At 44.6% G+C, this 26,723-nt stretch overlaps 3 protein-coding genes across 7 annotated transcripts in view; 2 read left to right on the forward strand and 1 right to left on the reverse strand.

Moving 5' to 3' along the window:
• Positions 1-2,414: 2,414 nt before the first annotated feature.
• On the forward strand, positions 2,415-4,457 carry LOC307254464 (uncharacterized protein; the record flags this gene model as incomplete). The annotated part of the gene is made up of 2 exons (XM_080032858.1): positions 2,415-2,731; positions 4,220-4,457. The coding sequence occupies 2 exons, from the start codon at positions 2,415-2,417 to the stop codon at positions 4,455-4,457; spliced, it is 555 nt and encodes a 184-aa protein (XP_079888984.1).
• Positions 4,458-8,331: 3,874 nt separating this feature from the next.
• Positions 8,332-11,925, forward strand: LOC307254283 (uncharacterized protein). 2 transcript variants are annotated; one of them, XM_080032590.1, is made up of 3 exons: positions 8,332-8,738; positions 9,014-9,370; positions 11,245-11,925. In XM_080032590.1, the coding sequence occupies exons 2-3, from the start codon at positions 9,126-9,128 to the stop codon at positions 11,402-11,404; spliced, it is 405 nt and encodes a 134-aa protein (XP_079888716.1). In that variant the 5' UTR covers positions 8,332-8,738; positions 9,014-9,125; the 3' UTR covers positions 11,405-11,925. The 2 variants fall into 2 exon arrangements, with proteins under 2 accessions (XP_079888716.1, XP_079888715.1); XM_080032589.1 differs by having other exon boundaries at positions 9,055-9,370.
• Positions 11,926-16,596: 4,671 nt separating this feature from the next.
• usp24 (ubiquitin specific peptidase 24) overlaps positions 16,597-26,723 on the reverse strand; it is a 33,084-nt gene continuing 22,957 nt past the window's right edge. For all 4 annotated transcript variants that reach the window (XM_080032722.1, XM_080032721.1, XM_080032720.1 and 1 more), the window contains 19 exons: positions 26,443-26,657; positions 25,264-25,388; positions 25,000-25,141; positions 24,406-24,556; positions 23,954-24,049; positions 23,379-23,482; positions 23,174-23,287; positions 22,051-22,258; positions 21,855-21,944; positions 21,414-21,516; positions 21,091-21,209; positions 20,877-20,990; positions 20,711-20,776; positions 20,552-20,618; positions 20,320-20,398; positions 20,134-20,209; positions 19,897-19,983; positions 19,656-19,766; positions 16,597-19,320 (listed from right to left, as the gene is read on the reverse strand). In XM_080032722.1, the coding sequence (XP_079888848.1) occupies positions 19,258-19,320; positions 19,656-19,766; positions 19,897-19,983; positions 20,134-20,209; positions 20,320-20,398; positions 20,552-20,618; positions 20,711-20,776; positions 20,877-20,990; positions 21,091-21,209; positions 21,414-21,516; positions 21,855-21,944; positions 22,051-22,258; positions 23,174-23,287; positions 23,379-23,482; positions 23,954-24,049; positions 24,406-24,556; positions 25,000-25,141; positions 25,264-25,388; positions 26,443-26,657 (2,130 nt within the window). In that variant the 3' untranslated portion in view covers positions 16,597-19,257. The remainder of the gene's footprint in view (positions 19,321-19,655; positions 19,767-19,896; positions 19,984-20,133; positions 20,210-20,319; positions 20,399-20,551; positions 20,619-20,710; positions 20,777-20,876; positions 20,991-21,090; positions 21,210-21,413; positions 21,517-21,854; positions 21,945-22,050; positions 22,259-23,173; positions 23,288-23,378; positions 23,483-23,953; positions 24,050-24,405; positions 24,557-24,999; positions 25,142-25,263; positions 25,389-26,442; positions 26,658-26,723) is intronic.

Below are 26,723 nucleotides of genomic sequence, written 5' to 3' on the forward strand. Positions count from 1 at the left end.
TTTGGTTAGTATGCGAACGGCTGCAAAGAAGACCAAGAATATTTTGACCAAAGGAATTCCCTAGAATTGAAAGTCTGATGTTCAGGTGACATCATCAGCTGAGATCAAAGGATCTTCAGAGAATAAAGGAATAATGTACCTGAAGCTCCGCCCCTCAAACCAGCCAGCTCAAAAATCAAAGGATTCTGTTCCAGAAGCTCCGCCCCTCAAAACAATGAAAAAAAAAAAAAAAAAAGCTGCAGCCTAGCAACAGTTGCTAAGCTGCAGCTCTTTTTTTCAGCTTAATTTTCATGGGAGTTCGATGGAAACATTGTATTAGCCCCAGTGATAGCTGTCATTTAAAGGTGGGGTAAGCTTGAAACATTTCGGCTCTCGAACTGCACGGCTGCGGCTGCTGTCCATTTTCAAACAGTCCCTCGCATTTCCGTCATGACGTCACATCCTTACGCTAAGGTGCTGGGAAAGTGTAACATAGCAACATAGCACTCATAAACTTAGCTACAACATGTCAACATTCAGCTCGAGTAAACAAAAGATTATAAACAGGGAATGGATAATAGGCCTACATGTGCCCGCAACTGTTCCTCCCCCTAATAAGACAACAAACAAAATATACAAAGATTGTTTCTGATTTTTCTTTCTCCCCCCGCCCTTTTCTGCTTTTATGATTTTTATTTTTTATTTTTTTTATTTTCACAAACCTCCACCTAAAGCCTAAAGTTATTTATAAAACCGTTTGTCCCTTTCGTTTAGACCCAAAACCACGAGTTGTCAACTGGGTATTACATTCAAAACTCTAACCTCCCTCTCTTTAGTGCACTGATAAATGAAAACTCAGAAGAGACACGTATTCATGTGCCTATGGCTGCTAATAAAAAGCACTGAACTGTTGTCTGCATGATTAATAAATGTTGAACATGTGAAGAGCTGTGAATACTTTCCGTATGAACTGTACATAACCATTTGTTTACTGGTTTTAGTAACATTCTTAAGTAATATTTTAATAGTCCAACTAACAAAATATTAATATAGCCTATACTGAAATAGGCCTAGGCTATTATAAATTAACTAGGTGTAATATAGTCAATTTAGGACTAAATACATTGCTACAGACTCTCTCACACACACACACACACACACACACACACACACACACACACACACACACACACACACACACACACACACACACACACACACACACACACACACACAATAATAATAAAAAAATACATGTTGATATCCTACATCAACAAATGATATACTGATCTTTTAACAATGAGTTATTCATGATTAGTTATAGTTAACCAATACAACGCAATTGTGAAATATCAGCATAATGCTTTTAGTCATATACAAATAGCCTATATTAGGTTTCTTGTTGTTTGTTTGCTGTTATTATACATTGTTCATAAAACTTAATAAAGACGATGATATTCAAGAATATGAGAATGCAGGATTTTACATGTTGAAACTGTTGTATGCCAATATAGTAACTACTACATAGTTTTTTTTAGTAATGCAGTAACTACTATGCCAATATAGTAGGCCTAACTACTACATAGTAATGCAGTAACTAATAGGCTATATGCCAATATAGTAACTACTTTTTTTGTAACTAGCCTACTACAAAGTTATGCAGTACAATAACTAGTAGTTAGGCCTACTATATCGGCATATAATAGTAGTAACTATAATTAGGCCTATGTGTACCTTTATGTAAAGTGTTACCATTGTGTATTATATTTTGTACAAATGTGTTGTGTATTGATAGGCTATATTGTTTATTGTGATGGTTGTTTGAGAGCTGTGCCTCTGCCAAACATCCAACAGAGTGATGTTACAGAAGCATCTTATTTTGTTAAAGGACACAGGCCTAAATCACTCAAATCCAATATGTCCATTTAGGTTTAGAGAAATGTATGTCTGTCAACCACGCGCACGCGCGCACACGGGGCTAAAGTGGTACCCTTCAGACACATTAGACAGAGGGAGGGTGGGGCGCCAGTAAAGATTTCTTAATGGGCTCTGCCGTCCTCTCTCCATCTGCCCTGATGATAAACGCTGCGACTCCACATAAACCTGATGCGCACCAGAGCCTCGCCGGGTTTTTTTGCTTTGTATTTAGCTATAAACCGGTCATTTGAGCACTTTTACAGCAGTTTGAGACCGACAGAGGGACGACTGACACTTTGACTTGATGATCAGCAGTTTTTTAACAGTATGGGATATATCTGGGAACCAAATAAGTGAGATTCAGTGAGCTTGTAGCCGGTGTAACTGTGGAGACTTGGATGTGTGGTCAGCATCAGAGCGCATGGGGAGCGCACTCCGTGGGACAGCTTGTGTTTGAGTGACACCATCCAGCCGACAAAATAGCCTAACCCCAGGAACAGTGACGGTCCCACACGAGGATGCCTTCCCTGCACCACGGAGCAATATTCGTCGGATCCTTCCTCATTGTGACCGGGGGCTCCACCGCCTTCCTGGCCTCGTCCCAGAGCCGCCTGCAGGCGTTCTCGCTGTGCTGCGTGGTGCTGGGGGTGGTCTTGCTCATCCTGGGTCTATTCTGGGCCATGAGCAGCAAAAGTGCCACGAACTACAACCACCGGGACTTCGAACCCGATTGTCCACATTATCCATACAACGACTACCCCAACTTCGGCAGCCACGCGCTCTTCACACCCGCAGGGGGCCGTTTCCCAGAGTCACAGTCCGTGTTCCTGCCCAGGTGGGTGAAGGCAAAACATTCTAAATATGCGTCTCTTTTACACAGATACATTTTTAGGCTATTTGTATTTGACCAATTGCATCCTGAAGCCAGAAAATAAGACTTCAACGAATGGAAGAAGTGTACTGAATATTCAGTTAATTTTAAGGCCTAGAGATTGTATGACGATTTTATGAATAACACTGGGCCATATTGTCCAATCCATTCTTCCTGTTGTAGCCCTGTAGGCTATTTGATGATTTGATCAGCCCCTTCTGAGATGGGGCTTTTCGTATCTCTGGCACAAACACTGCAACAGCTGTAGGCCTACGTACATTGTCAAAATAAAATGCCCATTTACACTTTATTTTTCATTACTTTTGGCCTATTAATGAACCCTCAAACTTGTGATAAAAAAAGGACACCTTGCCTTCAACAGGCCATGCTCAGCCCTGGATGACATAGGCTTTGATGGATTGTAGATTATTAACACTGTCCACAGGAAGACACACAGTTAATTGCATATCGTCACCACAGGAAGTGCAGGAAATAGATTGAAATGTTAGGAAACACTTGTATTGGCTTTCTTGGCAAAAGTTGGATGAGAAACACAACTTGATATGCTCAATAAGAAACCAATGCCAGCATGCAGCTATTATAACTTAGCATAATGACTGGCGGAACTATTCCTTTAAAGGTCACATTATGCTCGCTTTCAGTTTCAAAATTGTAATGTGGGATACTGCTAGGAACTGTTTTCATAGTGTGTAGAGTAAAAACAAACGTTATATTTCTAACAGTGCCGATGCTGAATCTCCTCTTTTCAAATTCTGTCTGAAATGCTCCGTTTTAGAGCCTGTCTCTTTAAGCCCCACCTTCCAGAAAGCCCAGTCTTCTCTGAATGGACCTGAATCTAACTGCTTGTTTGAATCTAACTGCCGGTTGGATTCACCGGTATTCGGGGGGGTGCTTTTCACTGGTAGACGTAGTGCCAAGTTAGTTTGTAATGTCGGGGTTTTGCGTCATAGGGAAGAGAAATCTGATTGGTGGTTTTATAGTAAAGGTTTTCAGAAAGGCGGAGTTGGAGAAAAATAGTGTTTTTTTTTCTCATACTTCGGAAGTCTCAAGCGACACCCATATGAATGTTGAAAAACCATAAAAAATGCATTTTATAGGCTATAATAGGCGTCCTTATAACCACATGAGCTCCTCATGTGGTTATCCAAAGACTCTGCAGGCTTTATTTGCACCCAAACAACTGATTAGCTCCTGCTGTTTAGTCAGAGGTGTTAAAAAAACTATTTGGAAAGAGACCCTGCCTTTTTATCACCATGCACAGCTGAAATTTCCATTGTATCTTTGTGGAAAACAATCCCTGTGTTTGGCAGTAAACTCACAGAACATGATCCGATCTCTACAACCTCAGAACTTCACTGTGCAGCATAACCATTAGTGTTTGTCCTGGCATTGGAAAGTGTTTTGACGGGATTTCTTTCTGCCACTGTGTAGGACAATGGAACGCCACCGGCACGGAGCTCGCGGTGAGGAATTCGACTACCCTCCCATGGAGCCCGGTGGGTTTAGTCCGACGCCTCACCCTCCTCCGTGGATGGAGCCCCCGCCTCCCTATGAGGTCGCCATCAAGACCACGTGCAGCTCCACACACCTGCGGCGGGCATACTCTGACTCACACCTGGCCTCAGAGCCTCTGTTCGGACAATCCAGAGAGATCAGCTTTGAGGTGTAATGCTGTGGACCCCCCCATCCCCTGTACTACGTCCCGCTAGAGACTGAGACTCTGCGATAGCTGTCTTTGGACGGCAACAAACTTGATCAAAAGCGTGAAGCATGCTCCTTTCAGATATGGGACCAGTGGGTTTCTAGCATGTTGTCTGTAGTTAATCTAAATATATGGTGAAATTAAAGGTCGATCACACTGAATTCAGCCTTATCAGACCAAAATAAAGCACAGAGACACTTAAAGTGTGTGTAAAGAGTGCGGCCCGCTGCGAGCCACCATTTCACTGTGTCCTGATGGACATTATACAGTTAGTGATGTACACTGTCCTGAGGAGGTGTGATGACATCTCTCCATCACCCACAAACTGCTGATATTATACACAGGAGCAGTTTGACCTATTGGGAAATTTCCCAGTTCATCCACAGTAGATTGACAACACTCTCACGCCTGTAAATTAAAGCTATAGTGCATAACTTCTGTCGCCCCCTTGAGGAATTCTGACTAATCACAACAACAACACTGTCTGCGCATTTACATGAGGTAGTACTTCGGTGATTGCGCCTGGATTTTTTACCTTCTGCTGTACGTCCAGGTTTTTTTCTTTGCAGTAGAATCTACAACTGAAACATTTCTTGGGCGCTTCTTGGGATTTTTCCGAGCTCCTGTGCCAGTGTCAGGGGGCGACACCAGTTTGTAAATGCTGCCATACTGAAAAATACAGAGAGAGTTAATGGAGCAGATACAGTAGGCTTTATCAACGTTGTGTTAACTTGTTTGGCGATGACTTGAATGTAACCGTCATTCAAGATGTGAAAAATGTACGCACTACAGCTTTAAATATGAATTCACATGAGAGTTAGCTTAGCTTAGCACAATGACTAGAAACAGGGGGAAAGAGGTATAGTCCAGTTGATCTCTTTTGAAGATAACAACCCTACTCGTAACCCTAAAGCTCACTTACAAACAGATAAGTTTATCTTGTGTGTGCTCAAATCTAAAAAGTTGTGGTTTTACGTTCGGGACTTTCTTTTTTTTGCAAATTGCAGTGACTTCCAGCTTTATTCTACAGTAAGCTAAGACGGACCAGAAACGTCCAGCACAGGTCACATCTATTTGCACCAAAGAATATTGATAAACAGCTGCAAGAAGACAATCAGGAGATCAGCCATGTCTGCTTTTATAACCTTCTCAGTTCCTAAGCCCTGAACCTTTTTTCGCTGCTGAGATCAAATCCCAGTAAACATCTTTGAAGTATAGCTTAGAATGTGTTTCTTTACACGCATTAAGTCAATTAGTTTATGTCTGGTGGTGACACACTTGATTTCAAATGTTGGAAAAACTGTGTAAATATCATTCAGATTTGCTCCCTAGAACATCTCCTTTCATGTCCTGTGACAGCGTCCTCTTTTTTAAAATTCTTTGATCGTACTTTTGCCGACATGGTGTTTGCAAAGAGACAAACTGATGCAGAGACAGAAACAAATCTTCTAGTGCAGTGAGTAGGTGGTCTCTAAGCTTGAACCCAGTACTCTTTTAATTACAGCTCAACAAATCTGGATCACTGCGTATCCCTCCTCTCTGGGATTCCCCTGGTGAGAGCAGAGGACAGTCCACTCTTTGTTTGCTTCTCCCTTTAAACAGTGCCGTGCTGCAGATTTTTTTTCCCCATCTGGATGAATGTGCTTCATCATCACCAGATGGATGTGATGATGATCCTCTGTAGGAAAAGTAGCGCCCGTCTTTGAGTCTGTGCTCCTCACACGGACTGTCAGCTTGTTGAAAGCAGGGGATCGATGAGTTATTCCCTCTGCGGCTCACTGGCAGCGCTGCCGGAGCTTAAAATATCCCAACCTGACCTGTAACCATAGAACCCCTTCGTCTTTTAAAGGACAATACCGGTGTTTTTGCACATGTCAAGATGCGCAAAGATATCGAGATGTTTACGATGTTGCAAGATTGTTTTTTTTTCCCTTCCTTGAAGACATCTGTTCTTACTCATACATTACAATGCAATGTGCAATTCATCCTGCAGAGACCCCTAGACTTGTCAAAGGGGAAAGAAATGTATCACATTTAAATTATTCATTGTTTCTAGAACTCCTTTGGCATGAGGCATTCTGCTGCTGGTGGGAAGCTCACAGCAAATGCATTTTTTTTTTAAATCAAGTGTGAAAAGTCAAACATGGAGGCTGTGGAATATGATTCACACATGGAAACATGAATCGGACAACAGATCGCTTGAAATGTAAATCACATGTACATGCGCACAAACATGCGCCGAATGAATGAAGTGAAACATACTGTATAATGAATCTGTGTTGATTGTGAATAGTTAAGATATAAAGGACAATGTGATGATGATGGTTTACCAAATAATAATATTAATAAAAGGATTAGAAAATGTGGAAACAATTATGTCATTTAATGTTAATGACTCATGAGAGAGAGAGAGGCCAGCAGCCTTCATGACCTCCAAAATAAGAATCTGCACCGAGCGCCGCGCCACAACCACACACACACACACACACGCACGCACACACACACACACACACACACGCACACGCACACACACACACACACACACACACACACACACACACAGCTGCTTATATGAATCATCCTTTCAAACCTCTGGATATGCCAGCTTCTATGCTTGATGTGGTTAACTCTGGGGAAAAAGCAACTCAAAAGAGAAATATGTTTTTAATGTGTGTCTGAATATCAAGGATATAGTGTTTTGCCACAGGCTACTAACATTAGCATATTTTACCATGTGATGAATGCATCCATGGTGTTTTAATTTCTCACTCTATACCATATAGCTTTCAACTTTTAGCCATGCATGCGTGAGAACATGCAGAGAGAATGTGATCTCTCTCTCTACGAGGTCCATTTAGTAGCCCATGATCTTCAGAATATGGAGTTTTCTTCCAGAGCAATGTGGTGAGACCGTTTCCAAGGTCAAAAAACAAACTGTGAGCCTCAGCTTTTTAACCCGAACCGGCACCAGGACTTCTTAGCATTTGTTTCCCCGACAACTGGAAAAACCCATGTGGTGTGATTGAAAGGTCCAGAACAAACCTATAATGGTGAGACAGAAATATTTATACAGATTTACAGTTTTTCTTTAATTGTGATTTTCCATTTGCACTATGCTCTATGATGGAGCAGGATAGGCCTGTTCTGGTGTAAAATGAGGACCAGTGGCCAGTGCTTTTGCTTTCTACTGTCACTGTTAATAATGGACGCAGGTACAGTTCATGGTTCATGACATTTGTGACAACATTTTGACAAGTGTAGGGGGAGAATATGGAGGAACAGGTGAGGCTGAAACACAATAAAGCTATGTTGTAGGCCTATTTCTAAGGGAGAGGCAGAAGCTTTGACACCATCTCTGTTTTACAGCCAACAGCAACCTGGAGATGTTAGGAGACAGATGCTCATAAAATGTGAAAAAATGCAATGAAGTAAAGAAATCACACCTTTTTTTCACCTAATGTTTTTACATATAAGGAATCAATAGGCTAAGTGTTTTTATGCCCAGAGGCAACATAATTATATTTGGATGCTGTGGAGAGTGATCAATTATTTTTATTGATTGCCTATTAATTAAGATAATTTTCAGAAGATATACTGTAGGGGAGAGGATTAGCAACAGTAGAGTGTTAAAGTGACATTCAACAAGATGGTAGGCTATATCTGATCGGTAAACTGTCAGAGAAATAAGACTCCCTATTACAGATGTGCTGAAGTCCCTCCTCTCCAGCTGATTTACAATCAATACAGTAACATTACGCATGAAGTCATTTTCCCTCCCTGCAAATACTCCTCCTGCTCCACCTCCCCAGCAGAGCTCCACCTCAGCTCAACAACAAGCGGACTTTCATGGATAACTGTGACCAGAGAAGTCTTGCTGCTTGCGGCGAAGTGACAATGTTCGGGGCGCCCTGCCCTCCGATCCTCGTCATTGAAACCCTTCCTCATAAAAACCACTTCCTCTGCGCAGCCAAATGAAAACCACACAGCAGGCAACATCAACCCATACCCTTCACACTGAGAGCCGTAATCACCCCGAACCCGGATATACTCCTTCTGCGGGGAGAAAAGGCGAAGAGCAGCGGATAATGAGAGAGGCGCGGCGGGGACAGAGGACTACCGGACCGACGGGGGTTTCGCCGCCGCGCGTACACCGCGAGCAGACCGAAAGTTAATGAAGAGCAAAAGGAGATGGTTACGCTTCCAGTGCGCGCATCAGCTGAACAGCTCCTCGCCACGACTTCCTATCAGGTAAAAAGGGGATCGATGTCTATCACAACGCGCACACGCAGATCATGAATAACGTGTTGCATAGCTTAGAGTTTTATTCTCACTGAGGTCAGTCTCCTTTTGCTGCTGCTCGACTCGATCCTCTTCTTCCATCGATATCACTCACGCTCTCACGCTCTCTCTCTCTCTCTCTCACACACACACACACACACACACACACACACACACACACACACACACACACACACACACACACACACACACACACACACACACACACACACACACACTCGTAGTGGATGCTGTCTCTGAGTGAGTCGTCTCCTCTCCCCTGCAGACTGGCTGTTGCTGTTGAGGTGTCGCTGGAAGTAGTCGGTTCCCAGCAGAAGGCATAGGGGCTCTCCGGAGATGCCGCTCCCCCAGGGCATGCTGCTCTGTCTGGGCATGCTGCTGATGACCGCAGGGGGGGTCATGCTGCTGTCTGCCCATCTGTCTGGAGTGGGGCTGTTCCTGGGCTTGGGGGGCGTCGGCCTGCTGGTCAGTGGACTCTGCATGGGCATGAAGAATCTCCAGGTGGCAGTGCCTGGACACTTCCTCCTGCACCCGCGCACAGGCACGCGCTTCAGCCCACAGCAGGCCCTGGCTATACAAAGGTACATGTGCAGTGCAGAGAAACATGCGCATAGCCTGTATAGGATATAAGAAGGGGGTATGCTTTAGAAGTTTAGATGCAGAGTTTTGTGGCAAAGCAGTGAGTGGGGGACCAACCAGGGATGGGGGACCCCCAACAGGTTAAAGGGATAGTGACAAAAGAGAAAACCCTATTCTGTTCTTCTACACTATTACATTAACTTTTTTTTTTCCTTTCTTTAATCTTTGTTTTTCTCTATCATGAAATAGTGGCTAGATTCTCCGGCCTCAAACAAACTCTCTAAATAGACACTTGACAACTCCCCCATCACCAAATGATATTACATTCTATCCGGAGGGGAACACAAATTAGTTTGTGGTGATTCATCCAATAGTTGTAGAGTTATTTCACCCAGCAGACCACAAGTCAGGGGAACACCACATTCTTCCTCTGGGGACCATCTGTTGAAATGCGCGGCCATATTTCTGTTTGACCGACTGAGCCACAGCTCATTAGGTCGGAAACCCCGCTGTACAGAGGACGAGGAACTTAGGAAAGCCCGTGTTTTTCCTGTAAATAAGCTGATGCTGCTGGCTTTTAAACATTGGAAGCGAAGTGCGTTTCAGGCTTCCCTTGTGCCGTTCAAGATAAATACACACACATACAGACAAAGGCCAGACCACACCATCCAGGGGGAGAGGAGCTGAGCATTATTGTAGAACAGATCACCACATATTAATCATAGTAGAGCGCACAGAGCAATGAAGCACATTTGGAACTTCTTGTGACACCGAGAAATGGAAAGCAACACATCTTGCGATCACGGACTGATTATAGAAGTAGGCCGCTTTGTGGAGTAAACAGCAGAAAACACACACACAATCGCATGTGGCAGACACACACTGGCCTGAGGTATTCTACGATAGCCTGCACATTTACACAAGACGTGCTCTGCTCATTGTCCAGCAGTGAGGGAGGGGGGTGGGGGGGGGGGGTCGCCAGCAGCACAGTTTCCATCATCAGGGGTTTTTTCTACTCCCAGACACTGACAGAGCTCAGACAACTCAGTGTTTCTAAACTTGAACTTCCCTTTTTTTAAAAACAGGAGACTCTATGTTCAGATAACGTGTTTGTTCGAGGGATTAGAGAATGAGGAAATGAAATCATCGGAAGGGAAATATTGTGCAAACAACAGAAAGCATTTCCTAGAGGAAAGGTGGAGTGAATGCAATGCACTGAAACGAGAGAGGAGGTGAAGGAGTGCGAAGAGTGACAGGGGGCTCTGAAATAATGGAAGGATTTAAAGAAAGACTTTACTAAAATGATCTGAAGTGAAGGGGACGGGTATTGGCAAGGACTTCGCGATACGATACGCATCACGACACATGGGTCACGATTCAATATTAATTTTATTGATACATTTGTGGACAAATATAGTCAAGACAATTTCATTCAAAACTTTTTAGAATAGCCCTGCTAAAGTAGCCTGGTCCTACCAGACCATCGAACTTCATTTCATTTGTACAGAAGGTCTGGAATCACTCAATTGACAAACAAATACTCGCTTGAAGGCGGGTGTCTGTTGAAGTTTAAAACTATTGGATCTGCCCAGTGCCACTCTGGATCTGCCAACCATTCGCATAACGTTTGGTTGTGGCGTATGTCATGCACCGGCTTCTGAGCAACTCGCTCTGTTCGCTGATTGGACCTGCAAAAATCTGGCCGGAGAAAACCTAAGAATATACCGCAGGCCCAGACTGACTACTGAAGGGAAATGAAAATTGAGTGGATGTGCGTACTTAGGCGGGTGGCGCCAGGCTACTGCTTAAATGCAATAACTGAAACACTGAAATAGTTTTAAGACAACCTCTCGTCTAACACTCTTTATCCCTTCAGGAGGTTGGACCGGATCCGTCGGGAGATATCGGAGGACTCGGTCAACAGGAGACCGGAGCCTGAACCCTCCCTTCCTTCCACCCCACCACCCTGGACCATGGAGCCTCCTCCCTCCTACGACACGGTGATGAAGAGCCAGGAGCACAGCGAGCAGCTTTAACCTCTCTCACACCACTGGACAGTTTTCAACTCGTGGTAGTGCCTTTTGTCCTGGAACAGAACAGTTGGTTCTATTGACTATACTCGCTGCAGGAGGGGGGTGGAGGGGACACCTCTTCTGTGCCTTAAGAACCCCAACACACACACCCACAAGCCAGGGAACAGGAAGAGACTGCAGCTGGTTAAAGACTTGATATTTGTACAGACTGAGCCCCAGTGAGGCCTCCGTGTCTACTAAATGTGTGTTTTTGAAATGATTACTACAACCGTGCCGCCACTTCCTACACTATGGGCCTTTCATGAGAACAGCATTATGTAACCTTTAACAACAAAGTGAAGGGATCGGTGTCAACAGATTTGACTTGCGAGCGTATTGACTGAACAGCTCCTCCATACCTGCACTGTTTTCCTGTGATAAATTTGCACGAGATTCGTCGACAGCTCCCTACTCCCACGCAAAGTGCCTTAACCAGTGACATCAGAATGTCAACAGTACAGTGTTGTTTATCTTCCAGCTTTGCATCCCGTGTTTGCAGAATGTCCGCTGTGAGTTCTGTGTTGTGAAGTGACTATATAAACGTGTGTTAATGAAAAGCTGGCTCTCTGTTGGTGATGTCGCTCCCAGAAAGAATGGATTGTATATTCTGGGAACGGCTGTGGGGAAGAGAAATGGCTTCTTATTTGAATACCGTGTCCAAACCGAGAAAACACAAACACTTAATCATCTGAGTGCTGCTCAGAGCAATGGTATGTTAAAGCTCCTTTTTTTTTGCCAGCAGCTTGAGGCAAGGTGACCCATCACACACACACACACACACACACACACACACACACACACACACACACACACACACACACACACACACACACACACACACACACACACACACACACACACACACACACCTGCAATGTTATACCTGACTTGGCAAGGCTGTCTGCAGGCTGTAATAACCAGCAGAGTGGAACCCTGATTTAGCTGTCTCCACCCTCACCTTCAGAGTAAGGTCTTTTCTCGCTACACACCGGCTTCATGGGTTTTAAGTTCCCACTTCAGAGCGTTCATCAGCCCAGCAACAGGTGCAGTAATGGTGGAGGGGAAACCGTATCGGTACGGGCTGATAGCAGCAGGCCTGTGTGTGGCAGCCCTCGGCCTCTTCATCATGACTCAAGAGCGGCCGCACATCTATGCCACCATGTGCGTCCTGGGTGTTACCATGGTGTGTGTCGGGACTGTGTGGAGCCTCTGTCAATGTTATCCAAAGGTACATTACACTGACTGACACAGGATATAATATGTGGTGGTGGTGGCAGAAATGGATCTGGTAACGGAGAGCGTGTGTTTGTCAGGTCATTTTGGCTCCTGAGATTCAGGGGGGAAGTCTGGAGGGTCTAGTATGTACTGCGGTCGGAGCAAAAGATGAAAGGTACTGTCACACACACACACACACACACACACACACACACACACACACACACACACACACACACACACACACACACATTCTTGTACTTCTATCTTTGTGAGGAAACTCATTGACATAATGCGTATACTAGCCCCTAACCCTAACCTTAACCATCAATACTATGCCCAACTTAAACCCTTACACTAACACAAACCCTTACCTAAACCTTATTCTAACATCAACCTTAAAACCAAGTCTTAACCCTCAAACAGACCTTTGAATAAGTGAAACAAGAAATGTCCTCATTTTCCAAAAATGTCCTTACGTCGATGGTTAACAGCTCAAACTGGTCCTCACAAAGACGCCTGTACAAGTACACAAAAAACATGCACAATTACACACAGACAGTCCTAATAGCCCACAGACTGGTGGGTCTCCATTCAGGCCTAAATGATTCCCTGTGGTCCGTATGTATCTCAGGATGCTAAGCGACCATCGTCTGGTGGGCGAGATGCTGACAGCAGCGTGTAATGTGTCTGAGGGGAGGAAGTATTCTGCACTAATACACTGCAGATACTAATGTTATTACCTTTAAGTTGATAGCGATGTAATGGGGTTGCTATGGCAGCAGAACAGAGGAGGGAGGAAAAGGAAAAATGGAATAGCAGAAAGAGGTGATTGCCTGAAGGTTGTGGCTGAAAGGGGCAGAGTAGTTGAAAACAATAGAGCAGAGGCAGTGAATGAGTAACCCCCCCTCGCCCCACCTCCCTAATAAGGGCCATTAATGTTCCCTTGATTAAAGCACTTGGGCCTCTCCGTCAGTATCGTGGCCCGCAGAGTGTTTGTAACACCATGAATGTTCAGCAGCCAGATAAAGACATGCTCAGCAATACAACCCCCAAACAGATTAATGAAAGTAAAAAAATTAAAAATTAGGACAAAATGTCAGAAGGAGAACTTCTATTGCTGTGTCCCCCCCCCTTCTGATTTCATTGTAGGCATGCTGAAGCTCTGCCAGGTTTCTGTGGCCAAACGTTGAGCAGCAGCAGACGGCTGCAGCTTCATCCAGAAGCCCTGAAGCACCACAGCTGTCCCACGCTGCACCTGGTCTGAGGGAGACCACATCTCTGTTCCAGTACCCATTCGCAATACTATTCAACATGCCTGAAAAAGATGTTGGATGACAAATGCAGTATGCCTAAAATACCCAGATGCCCTAATACAGGGGTTCTAATAATGCCCACATTTGAAGTATGTGAGAGTACAGGACAAGGCCCAATCAGAACAGTGATCTCCGGTCTTTCAACAAATGACAAGATGCTGGTTACCTTCTTTTTTTTTAAAAAGCTAATGGAAGTGACTATGTATCATAACAGTTTTAATGAAGGGGAATATGCAGTGCATGGTAGCTCCACAAGGTGGCACTATCTATCACATGAGAAATAGTGAGAAGTGGGATACAACCAGGGAACAGTGAGACACATGGCACAACCATAGTATATAGAGGGTTTTTATAGACACACATTTTCGTCTTCATTATGTGAATAAAGGGATATTCCAGCAATTTATTTTTTGCTCTCTCGGAGTTGAGAAATAGCACAATGTAGGTTTCTTACACAGAAAGAATACACATAACAGCAAAACAATGACAACAAATCACCAATATCCGATTACACAAATAAAAGTGTCTATATTCAAGTCTAGTTTGTTTCTGTAAGTTTTAAAATAAATATTAAATGGATATACATTGAGTGGATGATTACGTGCAGCTTGTGTATCGTTCAGCCTGCATGCTTTATATGGACAGTGAGAGTGCAATGTTGATTTGTACAAATGTAAAAACAATGCATTTTAAACTGCTTAAATCTAACCTACAATAGTATACTGTGTGTAAGGTCAAAGTCCAATGTAGTTGAATTTCTTAATCCTGAAAGTCTATCTCAATTGAAGATAAGGCCCACGTCATTTTGGTGGAACCTCATCAGACCTCCTGCTGCATTGTAGCATGACAACGTTTGACAGAGATTTTGAATCTTTGGGGTCTGTAGCTCTAACTTCTGGAGCCCAAAGAAGCCCTGACTGCAAGGAGAAAGAATGAAGACAAATCTGAGCTGAACGTGAATCTTGAATCACAAGAATCACTTGTTCGATTATTTCCTTTTTGAAAATTTGATTTCAAAAATCAGAAAAAGTTGCTTGGTGTCATCACAGAGGGCGCACGGAGACACCAACGATCAGGATGAGCAGGAGCCAGGACTGAGATAAAGAATGCATACAAGTATCATAGGAGGCTACGTGTCATTATAGTGACCCCGATTATTTTTTTTAACTTTTTTTTTATCTCCTACTGTAAACATGTTTGAGGTTTGCACAATGCGTCGCACCGCTGGCTGGTTCTGCTTCTGGACGCTGCGTTTGTGCGCATGTGACGGTTTGACGTCACATGCCGTGTGCTGCCACGCTCCGTCTCTGCAGTGTCACCTGGTGGAGAAGACGTCGGCTGATGTTCAGGTAGGCTAAATATGTTTGATAAATCTACAAAGACATGTCAGAACCTATCCCTGTACCATTAGCTGCTGTCCTCTGCTCCGGCAGGTGGAGGTGTCCTGTCCCTCCGGCTGGACTCTGACTGACTGTAGCGCCGTCTCTCAGGACCCTGCTGCTGCTATCCTGGAGCCAGTTGCTAGTGGCCACAGTTGCCGTGTGCGCGTTGCCACAGGAGCCGATGGGGCAGCAGGCGTCGCTGTCTGCTGTCGGGTCAAACCACCAGAGCACACCAACACAGACCCTCACTGATCCGGTATATCACACCAGTTTGGAATTGGAATTTGGAAACGAATGATTGAATTCCGAAGTTCCTTGAGTTATAAGGAATAGCATTTTTTTTTATATTCGTATTTGTACATTATGTGTGATCAAACTATTATTCACAATAAGGGTGGTGGGGAGGGGGGCAAATCCGGCTAAGGGGCTCTTAAATGTTTGGGGCCGGCCCTACAGCAGCACACATACAGTATTAACTCCTCAGATTTACATGTTTACTTCTTAGACCTTTTTAAAGCGTACACAGATTGTAAAATGTAACCAAATATTTTTGTATCTATTACAAAACAATTAAAATAAAAAGAGATTATAATATATAATTATATTTGTCCATTTTGAATTGTAATATTTACACTTGGATACCCCTTCTGAGCACACGCAACTCACCACAAACCTTTCTATGAATGTGTGTGTGTAAGAGTGTGTGTCCACACTGCTATGGAATTAGCCTGATTTAAAAAAAAAAAACAGTTACTTTGTGCTGACATTTTTGAATTGCAATCTGGAACTGCAGCTGCCTAGGTGCACACAAAGCAAGTTTAACGGCGATATTCAAGCTGCATCTTTCACTCTATGGTCTCTGGTTGGAATAAAATACAAACATTGATCAAACTTAAATCCTAACCCCTTGAATGGAACTCAGCCAAATGTTATCATTTACACCTCTGATTCTCCTACTTGACATGTCAAAGCCCTGTTCACTGTCTGTAGAATGAAATATTAATTAATAAACCAACATATTAAAAACAAAAACAATGTTTACAAAAGGTTGTGCATTCCAGTTTATTTTATATCAAATTTCCCCTTAATCAAACTCTGTTGTACAAATTAAAACTGAGTTTTAACATGCATTACAGAATCCTGCAGATGGCAGAAGTGAATTTTCAAAATTGAATGACAGTAAAAACCTGTACAGATGCCCAACCCCCCCGCCCCCCTCACTTCCCCGTCCCTCCCTCCCCGCATCCCAGGATTAAAACTAAAGAGGTGGAAGTTTTTTAATTTTTTTCGCTTGAAGTCGTTGAGGTGATGACGATGTAGCAGGTGGGGCGAAACCGAGGAGAGACTCTTGGCTGAATGTAACTCATGTTGTGTCACTTGGCACCAGACTACACGCAGCTCCATCAGAAAAGCATGTCACCAGCCGGAGTAAGGGACCGCATGTCTTACAGGTAGTGCTTAAAACCAAATTACACAGCAAACAACACATGGGGGATAGGGGGGCTGTTCCTTTTTTTCTCTGTCACACAGAAAAGACAAACTTCACCACCACTTTCTGCCACACATGCAAACGTGCCTTGAGAGCACAAAGTGACATTCACATCTAGTGAGAGGGGAAAATGGGCAGGGCAGGGGAGGGGGGTGTGTGGACTGAAACATTAGCCTCGTTCGACTAGGAGCCGTCTTGCTCAGACCTGCGCAACTATGACGCGCGTCTTTCTGAGCGCACAACAAAAATGCTGCATAAATGCTGTGCGCTCAGCGAGCCGCACATCATAATTGCGCAGGTCTGAGCCAGACGGCTCCTACTGAAACGAGTCAAGTGTCTTCCATCTTCTCAGGCTTTGAGGAAGCAGATGAGCCCCAGGTGGATTGATCGCATGACGACTCCCAAAAGAAAAAAGCATTTTTGCATGATTGCTTCAGAGGTCCTCACGCTGTAAACATTTACCTGTTAAAGCTGAGGGCTAAATAAGTACTAAGCTAGTTTAGGCTCTTGTCTTCAGAAAATCTTTGACAGGAGGTGTGGATTCCTTTAAAACTATCATAGCATAAATCAGTATCTACAAAGAGTGTAGAGTGAAAAGAAGCAGCATTTTACCATCACCCAAAACACCCATCCTGTCCCTTAAACCCTGTTTTATTAGGGTAAAACTTACCCCCCTCCCCCCGTACACACACACACACACACACACAGAATCAACAACCAACAGTTACATTCCTACAATTCTTTGTCACAACACACAGAGGACATTTTTTCCGTGTTCTAAATGGGGATGAAGAAGCCCTGTTGCTTTCCTACAGTGAAACTATTACCACCACGGGCGGAGCGGACGTGAAACCCACCTCCACTGCAGATGTGAGCGTGTCAGAGGTGGGGACAGGGTCGGGAGGTTAAGGCACTTCAAGTCTCCCGACGACTGGGGGTGTAACTAGGAACAATGGACGCACACTGTGGAATCAGATGAAACTATAGAGCTACATTTGGGCTGAGCTCCTCTGTGTGTGTGTTTCCAAAAAGGTAGACACAAGTAAAATGGCAAAGCAAAAAAAAAACTCAAACCTGATAAAGCAGAGGTAACAGTGTGGGCGAGGAGGACCGGTCCTGTGTGTTTGTGAGCAAAGTGATTGAGTGACACACGTTTACATGTTTTTCACAAGTTCTATCATAGTGTACTATTGTGTGTGTGTGTGTGTGTGTGTGTGTGTGTATGAGCGTGTGTGTGTGTAACCTTGGCACCTAAACATAAAACATGCTCCTGAGCTCTCCCCCCCGCCCCCCTCAGTCGGCACTGACGGCCCACCTTGACTGATCTGTGCACTTCCAGATCAGCCTATATTCTTGCATAAGGCTTGAGTCCCTAAACCTCCTCTCCGATAGTCAATCCATCCAAAGAAAAAAAAATTGGCAACGAAAATAATTCACAGCGACAAAGAGAATAAAAATCCAGGACATGAGGCTGCCTGACAGCGAGGAGAAGAAGAAGAAGAAGAAATAGTAGAAGAGGTCTTGGGAGAGCACTGACCATGGCACTGCTTGTTTCAGATTTGATGGATGCGGGGCCGGGACTGAGTGCCCTCCTGCCCCGTACTGCTTCCCCCCTCTCCCCCATGTGGCTACACTGCGGTCACCGGTTAAGTCACAGGCAGAGTGGCTTGCTTATCAGGGCTTCCATGTGTCTGCATAAGTGGCACTGAAAAATATAAGTTGATAAAAAGCAAAAAAAGAAGAAGAGGCCACGATGGCGCTGCGGCTCTAGAGGAACTGAGCAGTGGACTGGGCTGGACTATAAAGTGCATACTTAACCCCAAACCCCCTCCCAGGTGCTCCTTTGAGTGTGTGTGTGGAGGTGTTCCCTTGTACAAGGTCGCACGCTCCTCTAGAGCAGCTCACGTGACCTCTTCCCTAGTTTGCGATGGCTGCGGAGACGAGCTTTAAAATATTATCTCACACTGGAAATTACACCTATGGAACAAGTCTTTACAATATGAATATGTCTATGTAGATACGTTGGCAAATATGAGCAGAAAATTGTTAAAACACAACCCAAACCCATCCTCCACCTTGCTGTCATTCTGAGTGAATGAATGAATAAAAAGGATAAACTTGGGAGTCATCCGCGATTTTTGGGGGAAGGTTTTTTCTGCCCTTCCCACCGTAATCAACTTCTGCTGCCCCCTTTAATGATAATGCATCTCCATCAGCGCCTCGGCTGCTCTGAAAGGAAGTAATTCATGATTTATTCATAGCTCCTTCGTTGCCGTGGCCACCGAGACAATAAGTGTTCTGATTGGCTTTGCTCGTGGAGTCCTAAATGTCCCAACCAATCGGAGGCAAAGTACGGCCCCATTACGACTTGGAGCGGTGTTGCCTCTCCTTTCTTCTGCTGGCCGCAGAGAGGGGCTACGGGTCCACGTCTTCTAGATCGCTCTTCGAATCGCCGAGCATCATGGGAGACTCCGAACCCTGGGAGAGGGACAGAGAGTGTTCATTTAAAATGAGAACAAGGAAATGTGGTGTGAAGAGGAACAAATGGTGGAACATTGATGTGCTTAGCAGTGGCAGTGGGTCTGTGTGTAGTGTTGGTGCCTGTGCTTTTACAGGTCAGCCCTGTGCTGTGTGTGGGCTTCCAGTCAGGCCCAGCAGGAGAACAGAGTGTGTGAGGGAACAAACTGCCTCTATGGCTTTGACAAGACGCCTGTGAGATGTTCCATTTTGGTTCCATTCTTCTGGTTTTGTGAGTCATGTAAGAAGCCTGCTGTGCTGATTAGTAGGCTTGGTGGGGCAGAGGGAGGCCATACCTGTCTGAGGGAGCGTTCTGCGTTCTCATTGGCTGGGCTGCCGTCGGAGCCGTTGCTGCTGCCAGACGCTTCCTTCTCATTCAAAAGCGCTGTGGCGTAGGCCAAAGTGTCCTGTAGAGGTTTAAAGACAGTGAACAATAAGTGAGTGTTTGTGTAGCGGTTGAGGGGCCATACCATGCTAACTTGTAGTAGCGATATTTGAGTGTTGGGAGTGTGTGTGCATGTGTGTGTGAGTGCGTACCTGTGCAGAGATAGTACGCTGGAAGGTTTTGTTGGTTGATGTCTCATTGGAGACGTTGCTCTGCGGAGTCCAGTAATGTTCTGTCATCTGAAGGAACATGAAGCAAAAACCCAATGAACATACAGGAGGACTGAAAAGTATTCTTCACAAAGTATCAAATATGTTCCTCTGTAGAATGTGTTTATGTGGGGACAGTTAAATATTGGAACAATGGCGGCTTGTATTTTGACAGCTTGCCTTTTTCTGCAGCCACTGTACGGCCCAGCTCCAGTGACCAGACAAGTCCTTGAAGTAGTCCTTGGCTGGAGCGCACCTGTGAAAAACATGAAGTGAAGCTCAGGATTCATGTTGCCCAGTTCATCTGTCAAACCATCTTCCTGTACAACCCACTGTTGATATTTCCACTCTAACAGCTGTACTCACTTCTGGGCCAGTGTGACCAGGAACTTGACACACTGGTAGCAGCGTCTGCTATCCACATTGTTGCTCTGGTGCATCAAAGCTGGGGAAGAAAAGCTTGAATTAGAAAACTTTTTTTTATGCACTCAGTGAATCCATGACTACGACGACGTGGTCAAGTGACATGGCAGTCAGAGAAGAGCACAACAGCTTATGTGAGAGAAAAAAAAAAAAGAAAAAAAAAAAAGTCACTTACCCAGAAGGCCTTTCTCTGACTCGAAGGCGTGCTTCAGTCTCTGGGTTTGCAGAGGGTCTTCCATTACCTGATGTTAAAGGTTTCCATGATGTTAGCAAAGCAGATCCTACTAGTGATCAGATTGAACAAAGAGTGAAGGAGTTAACGGTTGTCACTCACCAGGAGCTCCTGCAGCATCTGGAAAATGTTCTTCAGCTCATGAGGTGGAGCCGACTCCAGCTGGGTCTGTGAGAGACAAAAGCATTCAGAAGGGTAAGACTACTAATAGATTGAGAAAAATAATGACTAAATGTCTGTCCACTCTCTCCTTTTCTTTTAAATATACCTTGAGTAGCTGCAGCACACCCAGGGAGAAGGGCTCGTTACAGTAGGAACAGTAGGTCACCATCTCTATGAGGACAGACAGGGCGCCGGAGAGCTCACGCATGGCAAACATCACCTGGTGGACATTCACAATAAAGAGGGTGAGAACATAAGAGTCAATGGATGGACTTGATCCATTATGTCCCCTATATGGTGGACAATGACTGTGAGCTTACCTCCAGCAGGTACGGCTGTCCCTCTGGAGTGAAGAGCGAGGCCAGGACGTCTGAGTGGAGGGGGAGCAGCTGGGTGGAGGCCGGCACGTTGCTCACACACAGTTTGAACCCTTCTGGAGCTACGCAGAAATAAAAACAGGATCAGACCCCAGTGCCTTTTTAACATGGTGGGTCCAGGGGACTACAGATGAAAAAAAAGTAGTCTTTCCGCCTATTCTGGCATTTTTTTAACCCATGTATATTTCATGTGATTTATTCATTTGCACTGCCCCCTTCTCTAATAAACTGAATTTGATATAATATTTGATTGGAGAGTGTCTCACCGTGTGTCCGCTGGGGGCCGATTTCAGAGTGCAGAGTGATGAGAGCCAGAGTGCTGTGGAGGTGAAGGAACTCCCGAGCCTGAGCCGGACTCCAGCGTCGGTTCTGCACAGACACAGAAACATCCGAGTGAGCTACAGTCACAACAATAAGTACTGCTGTGGGCAATACAAGCTAGATATTTGTCAAGCTCGCATGTATAATTAACATTTAGCAATTTTTGAATGCAGACCATATTCAAAATATATCTCAAAGAGTTCACAATTTAAAACTAAATTTGTGTTTTTTTGGATGCTTATCAAGTGACACGAAATGAGAGGGAAGAAAAGTCTTACATTTGAAAATGTTCTTCTTTTGTCTTTGTTGTGTGTTTGTTTTGTTAGTATAATGTTAGCATGCATTTGTTTAGTTAATAATATTAATGATATATACTGCAGTGCTACCTGGTTGTTTTGCCTGTTGGGTCCCAGCAGGAAGATGAGCATCCTCCTGTAAGCCGAGTGTTTCAACAACAACTGGCAAGGGCCGTATCCCTGAGGGAGTGACCAGAGAGACAGTGAACAGACAGACACAGCAGTGTGACGTTTGTACTACAAACACAAAAGGAGTGCAGGAAAAGTCTAAATCATTTATCATTACCCTTTGAGCCAAGTTGCTGAAGAGGCCAAAGTACTGTGCACAGTTTTTCACATTCTCTGGGACATCTTTGTCCAATAGGGAAAGCAGGGCGTCGGTCAGGTTGTCCAATCCCGGGTCTCCAAAGTGAAGCGCGCTCTCCAGAGTCTTTTCAAGGATGGACGCGACCACCACCCTCACCTCCCTCACACTGCACTCCAACAGACAGACCCTGAGGAGGAGAGAGAAAAACAATCAATGTCAATGTTGCAGAGAGAACTGAACATGTGACTATGAGAGGTACATGATACCCTCAGGGTGATAGGACAGAGAATTAGAAGAGCAGCCTAAAACACTATATTTGTTAATGTTATAAAGAAACACTTTGCTGTTGTGTAGGTGGCTTTGGCCTTTAAAGACACACAGCTGAGTGTGACAATCCTCCAATATCTGGTCCCCCAATGCCTAAAACAACCCTCTTCTCTGGCTATTACATTCAAGAAAGTGACTGGTGCTTTCAGCCAATCAGCATCCAGTTATTGATGAACATGTACGCAGGTGTCTTTAATATGGCTGCTGTCAGTGTAGCTTGTCCAACAGTTTCCAGAGGATCGGATGGTGTGTGTGTGTGAGTGATAAGTTAAAACTCTAAATTCTATAGAGCTCTAAGAAGGTACCATATTGAAAGCTAGTGAGTGAGTGAGTGAAGCTGTAGTGGCTGCAGCAGCATCACCACCAGGGAGGGATAATTTGACCCTGGACAGAGAGTTGAATGTGTATTGATTAGAATGAGGGAGCAACGCTGTAAGCTGCCAAGTCTGTAGTATAGCACATCACAAGGACAGCTACAAAAATGCTGCAGTGATTAAACCCTGGCTCTGGCACCTGCACGCATACAGTATTGACCAGGCCTGATGTTTCATGAAGAGACTCAAATTTTTGCTGCAAAGTTAAGATTATAAACGTCTGATACTCTGCACGAATGTCAGGGCACTCGCTCGGTAGGTGACAAATTAATTCCAATTACATTCTAATCAGAACATATTTATGAAGATTCTAATCCAATTCCACCAAGTCTGTTCTGAGAAAAACACCAATTCCCTTTTACACACTGCACCTTTAAGCAGCCGGGCCAACGAGCACTAACCTGGTGATCTCTCGTCCCTCTGGTCCGACCAGGTACTGCACCATCCACTGGCAGGCTTCACAGCTCTTGGACAGCAGCACGTCCACTGTGGCCATCCACTCCTCTGTGTCCACCCTGCAGGAGGTACAGGTGTTATGTTACAGCGCTGCTTGTGAGGGCTGTCGGTTATTGACAGGTGTGGATGTGAGTGTGTGTGTGGACATACCGCAGTTTCTTTTTGGTGTGCAAGTAGGTGTGAAGGAGAAAGTGAACAGCCAGCTGCAGACTCTCTTTGGCCATGGGCTGGTAGACCGGATGCTTCAGCTTTGTCTGTAATGTTAGGCACAAAGTTCATCACTGACTATCACACTGTATGTGCATATGAATAAGTCCCAGTGTGGTGTTCTCTGTACACATCACCATTCAAAAGGTTTAAATGATATAGGGCACTTCATCATTTTAGTATTAAGGTGAATTGAATTTTTTATTTATATTTAAGGTGTGGGAAAAAAAGAACTGAAAGAACCATCGCATACAATGTGAGTAAATATTGGGAGCACAGATTGTAGTTTTGCATATAAGTAGGAAAGACTAAATTCTTTAAAATAACATAATAAAAGTTACTATGAGATATAGATATATTGGTCGAAAACAAGGAGTATATTGCATGTATTACAAAAAGTACTGTACAGAAGGGAAATGAGTTGAATCAATATGATGTGTACTACAATATATGCTTCCTGAAATCTGAGAGAAATACATTTCCCTTGCATGCCTAACACAAACAGTAGAAGCACTTACTGCATTGACCGAGGCCAGGGACAGGGTGAAGTTGAAGTAGTCGCTGTTGTAGACGTCTCTGTTCCTCATGAACTTGAGATTCTCGTCCCTCACCATCTACACAGAACAACAGAAGAATATGTCACTTTGGATATCAGGGAAAGCAGACAAATCTAAGCAGATATAGCAGCCTTTCCTGGACTATAAAGTGACCTTCATGACACCTTTTTGACTTTTTATGTTTCGCTTAACATTTACCATTAGTTTAAACAATGTCTTTAGAAACCTGTTAAGTAGAGTAGGCCATGAGAGTTGTTATTTTATTTTGTTTTGTTTGGGTGTTCACTTTTACAGTTGTATGTTTGTATTCTATTTATTTTTTATCCAAAAATGAAGTATAAAAAAAAAAAAAAAAGGAGCCTATTCTTTCTGGGTAAGTCCCTCGCCGGCAGTTTGACGGTGCAGCTTCCTACCTGGTAGATGCTGGCGGGCATCTTCTCCACAAACAGACCCTTCTTCTCCCCCTTGCGGACCAGGCGGGTGAGCAGGGTGAGCCGGTCGTTGTTGGCCCTGGGCGGGCGAGGAGAGGACTGCGGTGAAACGTCAGGAGAGGACGGGGCAGACCTGGGGAACAGAAGAGACACACGGGCTAGATAAGAGAATGGCTTGTTGGTGATGTTTTCTGGAGGATGGTCCTGAATGCTGTTTTTTTTCCAAACACACAATTAAAAGGTGGAGTCAGTGATTCTGGAGAAAGTTTGTTGTCAAAATCACTTTGTCAAAATCAGTTAATAACTCCTTGTGTATCTGCTACCTGTACGTACTGTTTGCTGAAAAAAATATCCAGTGTTAATACACAGCCTAGGCTCTGTAAACTGGTTTGTTAACAAAGGGTGTGTAAACAAAAGGGGCCAGCGCAGCTAGCGTCATACCCTCTGATGTCTGATGTATAATACCGGTTCCAAACAGAACATCAGGTCGGAACCGTCAACGGCATATAGACGACCTACAGAGCTATTAATCTGCTGGTGGGGGAGGTTGTTGTGACTGATGTGTGGTTGACTCACAGTGTAAGGTCTTCAGCCTCCTGCCTCATGATGCTGACTCTGCTTTTCTTGGGCAGGACAGGCGAGTTCTGGTCGCTGATCTTCTGATAGAACAACATGTAGGCGTTCCAGTACCTCCTCCGCACATCAGGGTATGGGTTGGCTACACACACAAACACACACACACACACACACACACCAAAGTGACTTATGGGAAAACACTGTGTGAGCGACTGTACAAACAGTGTTACAGTTAAGCCAGAGTCTGTGCAGTTTGTCACTTACATTGGTCGTAAACTTTGGGACGGTACTCTCCACCGAAGCACTCGTACTCCAAAGTTTCATCGTTCATGTCAAACTCCTCCACCACGTTGTCGTTGAACTTGTACCAGCGTCCTCGGGCGCTGCCACTGAGAGCAGAGGACAAGAGGAGGAACAAGGAGAACGTCAGATTACAATCACTTTACCAGCGAGACCACGTGGAAGTTTGTGCTAAATATGACAAGAATCCCTCAATGCATTCTTCAAACATTGTGCTCACAAGATTCGAGGTCAGAGTGACGTTGACCTTTGATGAATTGATTGACCTTCATGTAAAAGTGAATCAATTCATCCTTGAGTCAGAGAGGACATTTCTGCCGAGTCATGAGATATAGGGTTAACAAGAATGACCCTACGTTGACGGACCACAGGAAAAAATAATGCTTCAGGCCTCTGGCTATTGCTGGCATGGAGGCAAAGCAAATATTCCAAGGCCCAAAAACACACAGATCTTTTACTGACATAAAGGATAAGCAGCTCCACAATGTGTCAACGCCTCGGGAACAAACTTTCTTTGTTGTACTCTTAAGCTTTGGATTTGAACAAACGAGTGAGTGAGAGAAGGAAGGGGGGCCAGATATTAGCTCCTGTGGTCTTTTTACATTCCACATCTTCAGTGATCATTGCTGCCTCCCAGAGCCAGACATCTGGAGATGCTTACAAACTCAACCCGGGACAAACCACACAAAGTCTGAGGCTGCATTTGTGTGCCCCGAGGAGGTCCTCTGAAATCTGCCTGGAAAACTAAAACCTGAAGCATTAATGTGCTCCACTAATCACCGGTTATGTGCTTCTAATGTGGAGTAGGAGCAGGAAAATACAACAACTTCTCAGCACGTACCTCTGGCTCACACATGAAACTATAAATGTTTTGGATTTTTTAGAACGCCATGTTCACACTAGAGGCGACAAACTGAACTGCTGCCTCTGGCACCCTTTTGTGTTCACACTGCACGCGTCATCTGTCGCGGCACTGGAACTGCAAGGCCTATATTCATTGACTTTGTCAATGCAAAGACACGCGAGCAGTATGAACAGTCTCACCCGTTAACATGGGAACCTAAATAAAAAAGACGCACACCACACTCATGCGACCAGTCTAGTCTGAACAAGGCCTGAGGGCGGGTGGGGTGTGACTCTTACCGTCTGTCTTTGATGAAGGAGTAATAGTGTCCGGCGTGTGCCTGGCCGCTGTGGACTACAACTCCCACCAGTTCGTAGTTCTCGGAGATGGTGACTTTCTTCCTGGGAGACCCTCCGGAGGTGCCGTCTCCCCGCCCCTCGCCACCTTCTCCGCTGTTGTCCTGACGAGCCATTCCGGCAACGGTGTAGGGCTCCATGTTCAGCACCCATGGGAACTGTATAACATGAAAAAATATATGATAAATCAGATTTATGTTTCTGCAATATGAGGTGATGTAACA

The sequence above is a fragment of the Ammodytes marinus genome (genome assembly GCF_949987685.1).
Source record: "Ammodytes marinus genome assembly, chromosome: 8".
NCBI lineage: Eukaryota > Metazoa > Chordata > Actinopteri > Uranoscopiformes > Ammodytidae > Ammodytes > Ammodytes marinus.